The sequence below is a fragment of the Primulina eburnea genome, chromosome 3 (assembly GCF_022965805.1).
Source record: "Primulina eburnea isolate SZY01 chromosome 3, ASM2296580v1, whole genome shotgun sequence".
Taxonomy (NCBI): domain Eukaryota; kingdom Viridiplantae; phylum Streptophyta; class Magnoliopsida; order Lamiales; family Gesneriaceae; genus Primulina; species Primulina eburnea.
In genome coordinates, this window is record NC_133103.1 from 38,391,811 (window position 1) to 38,409,279 (window position 17,469).

Genomic DNA, 17,469 nt, shown 5'->3' on the forward strand with positions numbered 1-17,469 from the left:
TGAGCAGGCTAGGGCCAGTGGCGGTGCAAACTCAATGACCTTGTAGTTCACGAGATATATTATGCAAGTTTTAAAAACTATTTATTCTAATTTTATGAATTTGTGATGACGAGGGCAAGCTTTGAAACTTATTACGTTATGCTAGACTTTTTCAAATTTTGGTGATCGTTTTGACTTGAGACTTTTATGGTGGTGGTGGTATTCACAGTTGAAGTTTTAATATTAACCTTATTTTTAGTATGAGTGGTGATCATTATTTTATGAGTTATGTTTATAATAAATTAATTAATAAGAAAATTTTAGATTTTTCCACAAATATTAAAGTAGTACTATTTTAAGTAACGAGTCGTCAAAATTAATTTCTCATATGGGGATTTTATTTGTTTAATAAGAGGCATGTACACACACATACTTCCTATATTGTGAAATTTGATATTCTTATGCTAACTAACTTTAATGTTATGGTGGGTCTTCTTTATTTATTACAAAATTTAATTTAATTTAATTTAATTTGATTTGATTTAAAATCGTTATTAAAAAAAATTATTATCGTTAATTTTCATCACAAAACTTATAATGTTTTCTAAATCTTATCCAAGTTCAAATAATCATATCACCTCTCATTTAAAAATTACTATAAAAAAATAAAAATCATATAAAAATAATTTATATAACTTTTTAATTTAATTAATTCTTAATTTTTTAATCACTAATAAATATTAAATTTTGTGATTGAGACGTTAGTCAATCCATGCCATAAACAAAAAAGAATGAAAGGAAATAAAAACAAAAGGCAGAGTGAATGGTAGAACTTGGCCGTGGCATTACTCGTCACTTCACTAAAAATTTATTCCCAACCAAAAGAAAGATCATTATAATGGCAATATAAAATATGCAATATGATTGACACCCTTTGTTTACTTTTTAACTCTTATCGCCATAAATGCTCGATTTTTGTGTGTGATTTGGCCCTTGATCTCTAAAGATTTAAGCTTTTATGCAGATTGGATCTCATGGGTTTGCTTCCGATCTTTTTCAGAGTTAATCTAGAAATGGGCTCCCGGAAATAGCTTCGGTGGCAGATAGTAAAGCTGAAAATGCTTTGATTGTGATTTGAAGGTTTGCTTTATTTTTTTTTTGGTTTGCGATTTTTTTTGAATCTCAAATGCTGTTACAGTTTCTTGCCTTCCCATTTACGTAGAAGGTGTAAGGTATTCGGCACTCACCTTTATTGGCGTTCATGTGTGATTTTTTTGCGCCTTGTAGCTTGTGGGTTTTAGCATATTCCAGATCTTGATTTACACTTTCTTGGTTGTGGTTTTTAGCATGTTCTTGTTTTTTATTTTGTAGTTTGGTTTGAGTTTCAGTTGGTTTATGAATCTGTGATTTGATTTCTCGTGCTTGTTGACTTTCATCTGTTGTTACAGTAAGTTGGGGTGGGGGAATTGAAGATCATTTTCTGGGTGTGGAACCCACCCTTCTTCAGATTTTCGTTTAATTTTCAGAATCTGTAATTCTTGAATACGAGAGCAGTACTCATATTTCTACATCCGGCAAGCAGATGGGGCGAATTAATGGGTTTTGTTGTGTGAAAGTTTATATTACTGTTGTGAGAATACACATGAAATTTTGGAACATATCTTATTTAGGATTGCTATCCGAAGTACGGTATTTTTTAATTTACTTCCAAATCTTTTTCTTGACTGATCTGTAAATACTTGACATAACTCATCATAATTGGATTGATATTTTGTTGGTGCGAGAAACATGCTTAAACTCTCTTTGATGTATTTGTGTAGGTGGATGAAGCAGCATGGATTTGGTGTTGCCTATATTGCTTCTGTTTGGCTAAAATAAGGGTGTGATATGTCCTCACCAAGATTAACAGGGGAAGACCATATTGATCGTGATATCGAGTCTTTGAGTGTTTCGAAACGTCTTGTGAAGAGCATGAGCCAGAAATTTAAAAGAAAGAACAAAAAATTCGAAGATCGTGATGAAGATGAGGTGACTGGCATGTCTTTGAGGTGCCTTTCACTTTATGGTCGTGGTGGTGGTTGCAAAGTAGGCGCTGACACAGGTGAAGATTATGGTGATTCGGGCAGTAGAAGAGGGTCAAGTGCAAGTGATGAGGGAAAAGGGTACACTATGATATGTGGAACTGAGGAAACAACTGTTGATTGCTTCGCCTATGGTATGATGGAGAAATTTTGGAGGAAGAACAATCGAAAGCTTCTAATGTTTAACACAGTGCAACAAAACAATAGCATGAATGCACGTCTTCCGGATGACATTCTCGAGATGTGCTTGGTTCGACTCCCATTGACGAGTCTGATGAATGCCCGTTTTGTCTGCAAGAAATGGAGAAACTTGACGACAACTCCTAGGTTCATGCAAATGAGGAGGGAAGGCTTATTCCAAAATCCATGGTTATTTGTGTTTGGTGTTGTTAAAGATGGTTATTGTTCCGGAGAGATTCATGCTTTTGATGTTTCCCTTAACCAATGGCACAAATTAGATTCTCATGTTCTTAAAGGAAGATTTTTGTTCTCAGTTGCGAGCATCCAAGATGATATTTATATCGTCGGGGGTTGTTCTAGTTTGACCAACTTTGGGAGGGTGGATAGGAGCTCATTCAAGACTCACAAAGGTGTATTGGCATTTAGCCCCTCAACTAAATCATGGCGTAAAGTCGCTGCCATGAAGTATGCTAGATCGTCACCCGTATTAGGAATTTCAGAGTTAAGTTCCGATTGTGTGATCATTAGAAATCAACAAAACCGAACTGACAGACGTTGCTACAGGGCAAGAGTTGGCGGTGTATCAGATGTTTATGAGGATCCGCACCGACTCTCCGTTAGACGCTCGAGGCACTCTCTTGATGAAAATGACAACTCACCAATTCCCAATATCAAGACATACAAATTTGTTAGGCAAAAAAACGAAAGCTCACACAGCAAAGATAGTAGAAAATTCATAATGATTGCTGTTGGAGGTCTTGGATCATGGGATGAACCATTGGATTCGGGGGAAATGTATGATTCCGTATCACATAAATGGACAGAGATTCAGAGGGTACCTCTAGATTTTGGCGTTGCTTGTTCTGGTGTCATATGTGACGGGATTTTCTACGTGTACTCAGAAAGCGACAAACTTGTTGGATATGACATAGAAAGGGGATATTGGACCAGAATCCAGACTAGCCCCTTCCCACCTCGTGTGCATGAATATTATCCTAAACTTATATCCTGCAAGAATCGGCTATTCATGCTCTCGGTTTCTTGGTGCGAAGGAGATGGTCAAATTGGCCGGAGAAACAAAGCTGTTAGGAAGCTTTGGGAACTTGATCTTGAGTATCGATCCTGGACAGAAGTTTCCGTACATCCTGATGCCCCAATGGATTGGAACGCAGCATTTGTGGCTGATGAAGACCTTATTTTCGGTGTCGAAATGTTTAAGATTTTTGGACAGGTATTGGATTTCCTCACTATGTTTAACGTTTCCGACACTGGAACAACGAACTGGAGTCATATTTCAAGGAATCATGTGGCGCATGATTTGGATGCTTCTTCCTGCATGACAAAATCAATGGCAGTGCTTCGTTTGTAACTACGGTTGATGTGGTTTGCTTCTGTATGATTTTATTTGTGGCAACTTTTCTTGAATTCTTTCTGATCAACTTGCAGCAAACATTTATTTATTTTTATTTGTTCTCGTATGAAGAATGATTTTTTGGGCGTAGCTTGATCTATTTTACACACATATTATATGAACTCTGTTCAGCTTTCATTTTGCGAGTTCCAAAATGTTACTTGCAAAAGGTTAAATATCAGCAGATTTGAAAGATAAATATAAATCAGATATTCATGTGAGAAAAGAAACATGCACAAGCTATTGCCAGTTCAAATGCGACCAAATCACACTTTAGCATCTACTAAATTCTTCACAAGTATTCTAAAATTTACTACTCAAAACTTAAAAGAACACGAGAGAAAGTACATACAGAAAATCCCTACAAACGAAGGAACTATATCGAGCAATATATCATCACTTTTTTGTAAATATACTAGAGAATTTGGGGAATTTGTCCACATGCTGTAAGGCATGCTCAGCTATCTGTCGTGTTCGATAATCTCCATGTTGGAAAGCATCCACGAGGGCGGTACTTATATTGGGATTATCAGAAACTACGTCAGTTATTTCATCACTTCTCAATAATCTTTCGACTGCCCATACTGACCTCCTCCTTAGACTTTCATTTCGTTTTCCGAGTAAAATGTCAAGTATAGGCTTCACTCCATCTGCATCTAGCAACACTTGAACTCCTTGTTCTGCATCGACACCATCATCTAATAAAGTGGACAGCGCATCTAATGCTGCTTCCACCACCTTGTCATTAGTGTGGTCCAAAAGGGCCACCAACTTGTCTGTGGCATGCCCTTCTAAAAGGCAAAATGTTTCTTTCAAAGAACATATCCCACGATGAACCCTACACAATCCAGTTATGACTGGTGGTTTGCTTAAACAAGGGAAAATTGAGGCACAAAATCCCGAAGCAGGAAACTCGGGTAGTTTAGTCAAGTTTTTAGACTCTTGGGATAAGTTCTTTAAAGCCGTGGCTGATACCATCTGCACATTGTCCAGCCCGTTGGCTTGCAGAAGGTCTATGAAAAGTGATGCTAGATTGTCATCGTGACAAAGCTTGAGAGCAGCCCCTGAGTCCTCGGACAAAACAAATGTAATTCTCGCTAATACCTTCACAAGTCCTTCTAAATAAGGGGTCATGAAGCGGCTGCCTCTCATTTCCCCTTGTCGAATCCGTTTTATTCGGGAAATAAGCAGCTGGAATACCCCTTCATCTAGCATCTGTCTGGTGAGGCCTGTATCCCTCTCGGGGAGATCAGCTAAAAGCCTAGCAGCTGCTGCCTGCTCCTCGGTTATTCCTGTATTTTCAAATATCACCTTCATTAGGCTTCCGAGCTGACCAGATGTAACACGTAAACAACCAGCTAATTCCAGCCCCATTTGTGGCGCAAGATTTTGAAGAAGCTTTATCGAGGCCGCCCTTAAATCCCTTTGAGGCGATTCAATAAACTGAACCAAACTAATAGTGGCACCAGAACTTTTAATAGCAGAAACGACACCTGATACAGTTGTCAGAGAGCTGGTCAACCCGACAAGTACTTGGAGAAGCTTGCACTCAATTGCTGGCCCAGTGTTGCTGATAAGATGTAGGAGGCTATGAATTTTTCCTTCAGAAACCAGTGTTTGGTTGTCTGGTCCAACTGGGATTGAATCAAAAGCATGTCCAGAATTCACAACATTCGCAAGAATGGTTGCCGAAACTTCTTTCAACCGTATTGGAAGCTGGTTAGCCCCAATGGCGAACAAATCCTTAACGAGAGGTGGGAGGATACCGATTTCTATTAACACCTCGGCACTAGCCTCGTCTGATGAGATCTGGTTTAAAGCTTTGAGAGCCGCGTCTCTGGATTGCATATTATTGTTCATCATAAGATTGATAAGCGAATAGCCAACAGTTCGGGCCACAAAGACTTTCACATCATTGTTTAGTACCAGTTCTCCAAGAAAGGCAGCCATCGATAACTTAGTTTCCAGAGAGCCTGCAATGATTCATACCAAAGTCTTGCTACAGTTAGTTCTTTAGTAAATTTTTCTGTAAGCCCATCAAAAGTAATATCATTGTTGCAACTCTATCACTAGTATAAGGCTATTTCTTTCATCGACATTCATAATAGCATTCCAAAAGAATGATAAATCTAACATAAAAAAGGTACCTTCAAGCAGTTTTCTCAGGAGAGGCTGCAATCTTCCGCATTCAGCCATTTGTCTTACATTGTTCTCACATTTCTCCAGATTCTCTAAGGTTTTTTCTGTTTTTTCAACAGTTACAAGGTTTTCAGAATCACTGCTTGACATTCCTACTAAAATAAGAATAGCTCCATTCACTGAACCAATCTTTTCGCATAGTGTTTCTGATTCAGAGAGCTCATAAAGTAAAGAAACTGCTTCTTCCCTCTCTTTGGATTGCTCATGGGATAAAAATTTGACAATGGTGCGCACAGTGTCACCTTCAGCCATTATGTCCTGCAAAACCAATAGCGCTAAGTATTTGCCATAAACGACAACTTGAACTGAGACAATCACATAAAATGCAAAATAAATCATCAACCTTTGACAACCTTATTATCAAAGTCTTCCTCCACCACAATTTGAAGAGTTTCAAGAGCCATGCAGCGAACTCGGCGACTACTGCTCTTCAGCACATCAATGATCATTGGTATCAGCTCTGCATCACGAATTACTTGCTTATTTGCTTGACTTTTTCGGCAGAGATTCTGAACAAACTTCAAAGCCTGTCGAATATCATTCTCTGGGCTGTCCAAGGATAATGACCTGCGAGCCATGTCAAGCTTAGCAGCTTCGTTTCTTGCATTCCATTCTTCAATCGTTTGCTGTAAAGCGATACTTGGATTTAGTTCCGTGCTTCTCAACTCTCTCAATGTTAGAGGGCAAACCGGCCTTCTGCCACTCTCTCGGCAATCCCTGAACCATTTCTCGATCGCCTCTCTCTCGAAAGTTTTCCCATTTTCCAATGTCACAGGATGTTTCATCATCTGTTTTGTTAAGGGACATATGAATGCGTCATAAATAGGTTCTATATGTAGTCTCTCAATATGGTGGCTGTCATCTGAGTGATCCTTCTCGCCATAACTTCCATCCCAGCTTCCAGCCATGAAAAATCAAAGCAGCTGTCACAAAAACAGCAGCATCATTGTTTCCTTACTCATGATTGGGCTTCATCATATAAAAAAAAAAAAAAGAGCTCGAGCTCGTGCGCTCATATCACTAGCTTGTTTAAAATAATTAAAATTTTCTCATGACATATTCGCGACCCCAGATCACCAGCTTGGCTCCTGGGCTTGACCTTAATTTTCCAATCTATGTTACAAAAATATTTCAAAATCTCCCAACCACACTACAAACATATAAAGTTGAGTTCGGCCTCTGGCTCTAAACTAAACTATGGTGCAGAATGGGATGCAAACAATATCATTTGATTGATTTACATGCAAAATATCAACTCAGAAACATTACCTTGAATAAAAAAACGCAGTGTGCTAACGGATCATCAAAAATCCAATAAAAAAGAAATTGGAATTAAAAGTAATTCACAACCCTGAATCTTGAAATAACCCCGGATCGATCACCGGGTTTCGCTTGATTCCTCCAAGAACGACCGACAACAGAGAATAACGAAGAATTAATAATGGTGAAAAATGGAGGAGTTGACCGAGACAACCAACAGTCAACGTTGTGTAGATTGCACGCGATGTTTCAGCTTCAGATTCATGTAGAGGATTGTCGTCGCGGGGAAGGAGCACCGCAACAAAATAGCATTCAAGTCAACGATGACAGCTTTGAATTCTCAGTCAATTACTGCGATGATGTCTATTCTCAAAATCCACATTTCGTATGATTTTTATGTCAAATATTTCAATCTTCACGTTTTCTCCAAATTGACAATTGTTCACACCAAACTTGTATATCATACCTCATATATATATATATATATATATATATATATATATATATATATATATATATATATATATATATATATATATATATATAAAATGAATTTTAATATTAAATGAAAGAAAAGAAAGAGATACATAAGTATTTTTTACAAGAAATAATAATTAAATATTAACTACATTAAATTTAAAGTATTAATGAAAGAATAAAACATGAGTAAATTTACAATTAAATTTGTATATCGTGCACATCAATGTAAGCACCGATGAGGTGTCACTCACCCATTAAATACACAATTTTTCTATATTTCATCACATCCAATATATGAGTGACATCTCATCGGTACTCACATAGGTGTACACGATAGGTGTGCAAGATATCAAAACTATATATATATATATATATATATATATATATATATATATATATATATATATATATATATATAGAGCAATGATACCCTGCACACTCTATCCCTGCACACCTGTGGACACCTGCCTACGTGGCACGCCCACAAACCACACAAAATTTTTTGTTTTGTTTTTTTTAAAAAGGCTGACCAATCATGCACCGCCACGTAAGCGGTGCTCATGATACCCTGCACACCTGGTGTGCAGGGTAACAAATTCGTATATATATATATATATATATATATATATATATTTATGTGCAGGATATACAAATTTAATTGTAAATTTACTCATGTTTTATTCTTTCATTAATACTTTAAATTTAATGTAGTTAATTATTATTTCTTGTAAAAAATACTTATGTATCTCTTTCTTTTCTTTCATTATATATTAAAATTCATTTTAATTATTTAATATACGAATATGAAAGTACTGATACGGTTAATAAATTTATTAGTTTAATTTTGAATTTACTCATGTGCCCTTCTCTCATTAATATCTTGAATTTATTGTAGTAATTATTTAATTGTTATTCATTATAAAAATATGCCTTTTTTATATATTTTTTTGGGCAACTTATAAAGGCTCGTAATATTTCCTTAATATAAATTAAATTTTTTATGTCTTTGACCGGAGTGTCACGAGGTTATATCCACCAAATTTCATAAACAGCTCCTCACAGTCCAACCACACGATCGCAACTGATGGTTTCTGATGCAGATTCCCTCAGTAGCACTTGGCACAATCCTAATTCGTTTCCTACCTTAAGGTGTACAATAAAAAATAAAATTTTGAAAATAATACATGAGAGTAGCTAGAGCAAATGATTTCTTTATTCAAACACAAACATTTATTATTACATAGTAACCTCCTGTAGAGGAGGAGAAACTTGTTTAGCTACAAAACACATAAACTCGAAAGAAAATATTACAACTTATTTTTGAAAGAAATTGAGAAAATATTCGATGATCCCAACTTCCTTCTTCTTGCTTATTTATAAAAGGCCCTCCGGATTTGAAACACGAACTTCAACTTTTGATGAGCCTTTATAGCTTGCATGTGGACCACTTTCTGTAGTGGTTGAGTGGTCCCTTTACTCCACAATTGAGGTGGTCCTTGGTTTTGTCTAGATTATGAATCTAGACAGAGCTTTTTCCTCTCGTCTTATCTTCGGCATATTCGGTCGATATTTATTTGAGCTATTTCTGCACAATTTTCTTTGCCTTCATCTTTTAATCGTTTATGATAGGGTCGGAAAAATCTTAGCTCTTCTCTTTTCATTTTGATACGTCTCTTGACTGCCGTAAGATATTCAAAGAACATTGGTATTTTTCAAGTTTAGTATATTTTCTTGTGTGTTTCTTTTATCTATTTTAACTTCTTTTTATAGATGCTTCTCGTGTTAAGTTTTTTGCATGTTTATTGGATTTCTTTTATCTTTAAAGATAGGGAATTCAATGTTCTTTGTCTTTTACCATCGATTATTGGTGGTCTTTATATTCCACTCAAATGGTGGTCCTTTCTTTTGTTAGTGGGATGATCACATTCTACTTTAGCTTCGTCGGGGAATCTTTGACTTTTTGTATCCACGAGGAAAACGTGCTTGTGGTCTTTCCCCACCTGTACTGGTATCGGTAAAGTGTTTTCGATCAGATCTCGGCTTGAATCCTTTATCAAACTCTGGTTCTTTCTAGTTCTGGTATTTTGGGCAGATGTTTTCCGACCATCTTCCCACATGTGCCATGTTGCAGAATTTCCAACGAGTCTCTTTATTCCTCGGCAGCTTGCTGTCCCACAGAATATTTCTTTTCTTTTCGAATAGATCTTCTGCAAAGCTTGTGGTTTTTTTTGTCATAATATTTAACAAGAATGATCCGTTTATCGAATTTTGATAAAACTTAAACGGAAACTTGACTTTGTCTATCTCGGTTAGACAGACCCAAAATTCCCATGCTCTCCTGGTAGAGATGTCATCTTCATTAAGTGAAGAAACCAAGGGTGTTTCGTTTGTAGGAGTATCCCTGATGAATTTATGTATATTCATATCTAGCCTCCTTAGCTTAATGAAATGGAAAGCTTCATGTGAGCCTTTCCCTGCTGGTTCTGGTGCTGCACTAAAAAAATACAGCTCCAGAATATCTCCTCTGGAAAAATAATCATTATTCGCCCAAGTTTCATGAATAGCTTCTTGGATCCATTTAGGTAGTCCTGAAATTTCTGGGAAGCTGGGTGATGTGATATAAACTGAGGCAAGAGCCCCGAATTCATACCAAGCTTTACCTTCTTTGGATATGAATTTGGTTTCATCCATACCCTAGGATATTTTCCTGAATCATCAACCATGTTGGTAGCGGGGTTAATGCCTACTCTTGTTTTTAATTTCTCCCACAATTGTTGTTAGACCTGTAATGGAGAAATTGTAGCTTCATTACTACCAACCTTAGATTTGCCCTTGTCAGTATTAGGCCTAAGGTTGATATTTCCCTCTTCAATCTTCGAGGTGAAGAGTTGACTTGAGGACTCGAGATAAGGATCTGGACTCTCAATTTTTGTTTCAGCCAACTCATCTGGAGATGATCCCGACTTAACACTTGTGCTAAGGTTATTTGAATCCCCTGCTCAGGTAAGAGTCCTGTACTCGAAAACTCTCCATTTAGAAACCAATGGCTTCTCAATGCCTTGGAGGATAGGACTCTGCATTACAGACCATAACTGACTATATGCCTGTAAATATCATGTGATTCGATCAGAGACAATTCTCTTATCTGCTTGTTGGAGCCTTCCCACAATTTCTGCGTTTAGTGCTAACTTGTTAAACTCGTTTTGAAGCATTTCAAGGTGTTCCCTCAAATGCCTATGCATTTTGATGATAACATCGATATCACCGATGTCCATCTCTTGTTAAAAAATCTGCAAGAATATTTTCATGAGATTTAATTATCACAATATCAAAAATATAATTCTGACATATTGTTTGACATCTTAATAATCTGGCCTTCTCAGGTTTAAACTCAATTCTATTCCTTAAGAAAGCTTGCACCTGTGTATTATCAACTTTCAAAGTGAATTTCTTTGCAAGTAGAAATAATGGCCATTTTTCAAAAGTCCTTGTTACTGCATAGAATTCTTTTTCGTTAATATGTCATCTTATGGCTTCTGCATCCGAGAATAGTCCACTACAATATCTGCATGGTTGTTCTCTGTCGGGTGTGAACTTAGTAAGAACTGCTGCTCATCAATGATCATTGACATCGATATATAATACCAGATCATCTTCATCTTGGGGAATAACCATTTTTGGAAGATTTTTATAAATATCTCTTAATTGGCTTAGTCCTTTTGTGTGTTCTTATGTGCATATAAATCTAACATATATTTTCAATAATGGACTAAACACTTTTCTATGTTTTGCTAGGTTTTTAATAAACATCCCAGCAAAATTAACAACTCCCAAGAAACTTTGAAGTTACTTCTTGTCTTCGAGACTTTCTGAAAAATTCAACACCTTTTCGATTATGTGTTCTTGCAAAATTATTCATGACTCATCGATTTCATTTCCGAGGAATTCAATCTTTCTTATTGCAATGACTGATTTCTTTTCAGATAAAACCAGTCCTTCTTTTTCACAAACATTGGAGAAAATCTCCAAGTGTTTAACATATTCCTCAATATTCTTATATGTTATTAAAACATCGTCAATATAAACAAACATAAATTTAAAATAATCTTTGAAAAAATTATCCATTTTTCTTTGAAATATCTGAGGTAAATTAGCCAATCTCGTTGGTAATACCTCCCAAATATAATGTCCTTGGGGTGTGGAGAAATCTATGAATTTCTCGCTTTCTTCATGCATCCGAATTTGATAAAATCCGGACTTACAGTCAAACTTAGAGAATATCTTGGCATTGTGTATGCGACTAATCAAGTGTTCTCTACTAGGTATAAAATACCCATCAAACTCCATAATATTATTTATTTCTTGACAATTAATAACCAATCTGGGTTTTTCTCGTTTTATCTCACCATGATTTCTTACTAGAAAACCTGGACTGCTATATGGTGAAATTATTGCTTTCATCAAACCAAGGTCCAAATATTCTTTAATTATAATCTGCATATCCCTTTAATCAATTATGTTCATTGGGATAGGCTTGCAATGGAAAAATTCATACTCTTTGCCTTCCTTAATTTTAAAGCAAGCTTTGAGTTGATTTCTGTCCCACCATGTTAAGGAATCTTCATTATAATTTTCCTTGATCTTTTTCTTGACATCTTCTAAGGATACCTTAGATTCAAACTCTACCTCATTCTTATGTAGAGCTTTCTTAAGGCATTCTTTTTCTTCTAGTTGGAGCTTTTTATCTACTCTCAACTGGAGCATTGTTTCTCCAAATCGTCTAGAATCTTTCATTTTTGGGTTTAGAAGTTTTCTATCATCACCACGCTTGCTGCGAAACTGAATTGACATTTTTCTGTAAAATGCACCTCTTAGTCTTTGGACTATGATTTTATGATCACAAGGTGTTTTGAACACTAATCTCCTAGTCTCATTTTCTTGCGTATATGACTTAAACATTTGTAGGAAATTGTTTCCTAGCAAAATTTCAGCTCCTGTATCATGAAAATAAATTGATGGTGTTTTCACCTTATACCAAGGTGTTTGTCCAGCACCTCCGATCATAATTTCAGTCATCTTAATCCTCTTACATAAGATTAATATTCTTCTGGAAAAATCTCTTCTAGCAATCTTGGGTAATTTTTCTTCCAAATTATTTGGAAAGACTCCCTTTTCTGCTGTACAGATTCCAGGCCCTGAATCAATATAAGGAGCAAATATTCTGCCGTATATTGTTCATACAACATTCCTACCAGAATGTATATCGAGAATGAGCTTGTGGTCATTGGATTTTCCACATCCTATCATCTGTCATAAATCCATTCCATACTCTAGGGTTTATGTTCCTCGAGAAACTCTAGTCCAAGAACCAGTCGATCTGATTCTTTTCCTGGAATTCCTTTAATATGAACTTCTAATTCTCCGATATTAATCATTCCTTGCTAAGTTCCTATCATATGTTGTTCCAAATAGTATATGGTATTATAGGGAAATTGATTTTTTTGTTTCGTAATATCAAATACTATTTCAACTTCCTTCCACCCTTCTGGACATCTAATCTTTCATATGGTAGAAAAGCTTTTTGGCTCCTGTTGGGTTTCTTGGACATGTGTTTTTCACCACCTGGAACTAGTAATTCTATCTTCTTGAAAAGATAGTCTTCTTGATTCCAATCTAAGACTTTGATTCCTTTGTAGAATATGATTGTCTTGTATTTGGATATCAGTTTCCTGTATTAAAGGAAGCTCAACTCTTTCTGGATAAATTTTCTAAGCAACTTTTATAAATATATCAGGTATTTCAATAAATTCATTTCTAATAAACAACTCTGAATGATGTGTGTTAGATATAGCGTATGAAATTTGATAGGTAATAGAATATGGTCTATTACCTTCTTTCATCAGCTTTTTTTCCTTGAAATTTTGGTGCAATGTCAAGACTCGACTGAAATCTCGATCTGCCAGGTTGTAGGCAATTCTCAGGTAGATTACTCCTACAATTTTTCCTGCGCGGAGCATTCTTGAGATAGTTCCAAGTACTGAATCTTGTAGGTTCCCCATTCTTTTATCGCATATAGCAATATCAACGGGTGAATCTATTCCTTCTTTAAAAGTAGCCTTTATCATAATCTAGATTGCTCCGATGTGAATCCAGGACATAGTCCGTGCTACTGCTATCTGGAGTTTTTGTAATTACTCCTTAATTTTTTCAGAAGAAATTAATTGCATTTCCATTCTATTTCCTGTAAGTTCCATTAGGATTGCCATTTCCCTTCTAAAAACTTTATAGATTAGATGATTCTTTCTGTTTCTTAGGCAAGGACTTCCTAAGAATTTTTTTACTTGTCTTGTAGAGAATCTTTGATATATCTATAGACTAGAATTTTCTCTCATAATTTTTTGGACCATGTTATGTGATAGGATCGATTAACGTATCAAGAGTGTTTAGAAAGGGGAAGTTGAATAAACACTCACAATTAAAACTCATCTTTTCGAATTTTGAGTTCAGTTTGGTGACAAACTGATTTTCGGAATCTTGCTGGTCAATGACAATCAGTTAAACTAAAGTAGTTGCGGAAAGTAACTGACTGAAAGATAGGATACAAAACTGAAATAAAATACACAATGATTGTTTCTAGATGTTCGGAGATTTCAATTACTCCTACGTCACCCCTTCTATCTCAAGGATAGGATTTCCACTAAAAGACTTTGATCAAATACAAGATTTGTACTGACCCACTTCAGTTTGGAGTTATCACTGCCAAAAGCTGAAACTCTTAGTATTACAAAATGTTCTCAGTGCGTAACTGATCTTAGCACTATCGAATTTAACGATTATTACAAAGTGCTAATGAGCTCAAATTGTAGCCTTGACTGCTACGAATAAACCAAGTAAGAGTGAGCTAGGATTTTGGCAGAGTAACATCATGCTTTGAATAGAGTGATCTTCTTCTTATTCAGTTGTTCTTCTGTCATATTTATAAGCTTCCCTTACAACGGTAACTTGAGATATATTTGAATCTTTGTATCCGTTGATTGCCACTTCATTATTGCTTGGTCATTGTTTGCTTCATTTATTGTAATGCGGCGTCTTAACTGCTTTAGCCGAAATGCGTTGTTCTAAGCTGTATTGATTGAGGTGCGGCGTTTCATATTCAGTTACAGTCTCCACTTGTGCCTGGGACGGCCCCGGGCGCAACGTCCACGCCTGGTTGAGCCTCTCGTCTTAAGGCGGGAGGCGAGAGCCTTTGACAACTATGATTCAGACGAAGTAAAAATTCAAACAACTGAAAGATTTCACCATAACATCAAAATCAAAAGCCCCAGTAGCTTTTCCTTGCTCCATTAGTATGAAGAATGAAAAAATGACTCATTCACATTTGAAACATGAAGGTTACAAGCATGAAATATATAAATAAACAACAACATGACATTAAGAAACTTGTATTTTTACATATTTGAAATTCACAAACGAACATGGACAACAAATATATAAAAAAGAAGGTTGGGCTTGCTTCGAACTTAGTCTAGGGCTCAATTACTAGAAACCCAAGGCTTAAGACCGAGCTTTCTAGCTGCGAATTAATCGTAAAATTCACCGGATAAGCTACGCGTAGAACGGAGCTCGTGCAATTACGGTTCAGGTTTGCCAAAATCGGTCTCAAATCAGACGATTCAAGTGGCAAACAGGGTCGTGAACTCTTGGGCTCAAGTTCACGGTGGTGGTTAAGCTTTGATGACGAGAATTCGGTGGGCATCACGGTGGTGGTGAAGCTTCGACGACGAGAAAATTAGTGGGCTAGGGATTGAGAAAAATGGGGATCGGTAATTTCCTCTTAGTGAATTAAAAAATGTGAAAAAGAAAGTGAAGGGGAAAAGAAAAAATAGAGTATTCGCGATGAGCATCTAGAAGCATGGCGTAAACAAATTATTTGCAGCTAGCATCATAAGTATGCAGTGTTTTATTAAAACTATTCACGGCGTGCATTAATAACACGTAAAAAAGCGCCGGCGTGCATTTAATACACGTCTTTGTTTCTATAAGGTGTAACAATATTAACAGCACACGCTTCTACGCACGCCATAGAAAGTATTATCTGAAGCATGCCTTTAATGCACGCCGTTGATATCGCGCCACGAAAAACCATTTTTCTTGTAGTGAATTTATTCTCCTTTTTTTTGAACACCAGATGGTGCCTTCAAGTAGCAAGAACATATGCTAACTATGAACTGACTCCGTCAATCTTTTCATGAAATTAGCTTGTACTTACTCCATCTTGGTGCAAATATGAAAGTTATTGGCTTGAATTTTCCCACCAATTTGAGTAACAGTAGCCACTTGAGACTTTTTAATATGCTCTAATTGAGTGAATATGTCAATCATTCCTCGAGATAAATCTGGCAGTTCTTTGAGCATCTTATCTTTAAAAGAGTCCAAAGCTTCCTAGTATTCAGATGGCTTCTTTTAATAACTGTGATGGAAGCAGAGATAGCTGTGAGGCTCGAATGAATCTGGTCCAAAGTGTTTTCATAAGATATATTCAGATCAAGAGAAGAAGTTTCTGTTCTAGGAAGTTTCTATGATACGGAAAGTGTCAAATCAGGATCCTGACTGCTTGAAGGACATGCCTGTTCAATCATCAAAAACCATAAGTTAGTATGACTAACTAATGCTTCAATATGAACCTCTTCAACCTTACTGATTTGCCCAGCATCAATTTCTGTAATATCTCGTTCAGCCATTGCAATTTCAACTACCTCCTGCTCTGTTCCTTGAAAAAATTCAGCTTCTTCAATTTCTACCATGAGTACATCCTCAGATAGGATGACTTTTACTTTAGAGATTACTGCATCAGTTTTTCAATTTCCTTGAGATGTAGATATGAGTGTACTCAGAATAATTTCATCATCTCCATCAGTTTGTTTTTTTTGTACAATAGATTGTACAATTTCTTATACATTGGTCAAAGTGATTGCCTCAGGAAAGGAAAAGTGGCAATATCTAGCTGAATAGATAGTTTGACTTCTTTGGGAGCTGATTCAGTTGGGTTCTCAGAGACTGAGATGAAGATCCAACAACCTTCTTGTCCTTGGACTCCATTGGCTGAACAAATTATTATCATTTTCCCAAAATCATATTTTCATCTGTGGTATGACAAGATTCATATCAAGTTGATTGATCACTTGAATGTCATCAAAAGCTTTCGGACAGGTGAGATCATAGTTTGATCTTTTTTCAGCACAAACTATAGCCAACTTTTGAATCTTCAAAAGATCAATAAGGTACGCTTGGCGTTGAAGAGCTTCAGAGATGACCATAATCTCCGCCTGATTCAACACTAAACTCTCAAGTCTTATGTACTTTTCCAATACAACCTTCTTTTCCTATTTCTTTGCGAAGGTGACTGTCCGAAGCTCCGTCCATTCATCAAAAAATTTGATTTTTTTCTTCAGTAAATTCATTTACCTCGTCTATCAACAAGTCAATCTGCATCAGAACTGCTGATATAGATTCAGTTTCCTTAACCTCCACAACATTTTCTTTCCCTTTCCCTAAAGCTGTTGAGAGGGCAGAATCCAATCCCGATCTGGTTGATTATATTGGATCTCTATTATCAGTATTTTTGTTTCTATTGGAGAAGGAAGAGCTATTGGCATGCTTATTTCTTGGCGGAGCTGTCACAACTATCAGTTCCAATTTCTCTATTGGCTCTTCAGTAGCCTTGACTACTTGTACCTGAGAAATAGGTACAATCTTGATTGGTGTAGGCATTAGTCTGGTTTTTGTTATAATTGACTTCGAGGGGGTTGCCACTTAAGAATCACTGGATTGAAGAATCTGTTTCCTCTTTGGCTTAGGCACGGTGTCTTTACTGACATT

General features: G+C 36.3%; 2 protein-coding genes across 3 annotated transcripts; one reads left to right on the forward strand and one right to left on the reverse strand.

Moving 5' to 3' along the window:
• The first annotated feature begins 793 nt into the window (after window positions 1-793).
• Window positions 794-3,744, forward strand: LOC140827579 (F-box/kelch-repeat protein At5g42350-like). Its single transcript, XM_073190289.1, has 2 exons — window positions 794-1,119; window positions 1,800-3,744. The coding sequence occupies exon 2, from the start codon at window positions 1,867-1,869 to the stop codon at window positions 3,607-3,609; it is 1,743 nt and encodes a 580-aa protein (XP_073046390.1). The 5' UTR covers window positions 794-1,119; window positions 1,800-1,866; the 3' UTR covers window positions 3,610-3,744.
• Window positions 3,745-3,837: 93 nt separating this feature from the next.
• Window positions 3,838-7,517, reverse strand: LOC140827578 (U-box domain-containing protein 44-like). 2 transcript variants are annotated; one of them, XM_073190288.1, is made up of 4 exons: window positions 7,201-7,517; window positions 6,204-6,773; window positions 5,799-6,108; window positions 3,838-5,624 (listed from the first exon to the last, which is right to left on the reverse strand). In XM_073190288.1, exons 2-4 carry the CDS (start codon window positions 6,756-6,758, stop codon window positions 4,048-4,050), a joined length of 2,442 nt encoding a protein of 813 aa, XP_073046389.1. In that variant the 5' UTR covers window positions 6,759-6,773; window positions 7,201-7,517; the 3' UTR covers window positions 3,838-4,047. The 2 variants fall into 2 exon arrangements, with proteins under 2 accessions (XP_073046389.1, XP_073046387.1); XM_073190286.1 differs by having other exon boundaries at window positions 7,120-7,517.
• Between the last annotated feature and the right edge of the window lie 9,952 nt (window positions 7,518-17,469).

Coding starts and splice junctions, on each gene's coding strand:
- LOC140827579 (XM_073190289.1), top strand. CDS start 1,867: ATGTCCTCACCAAGATTAACAGGGGAAGACCATATTGATCGTGATATC.
- LOC140827578 (XM_073190288.1), bottom strand. CDS start 6,758: ATGGCTGGAAGCTGGGATGGAAGTTATGGCGAGAAGGATCACTCAGAT. Junction 6,109..6,203: donor AGGAAGACTTTGATAATAAG/GTTGTCAAAGGT, acceptor TTGGTTTTGCAG/GACATAATGGCTGAAGGTGA. Junction 5,625..5,798: donor CCTGAGAAAACTGCTTGAAG/GTACCTTTTTTA, acceptor GAATCATTGCAG/GCTCTCTGGAAACTAAGTTA.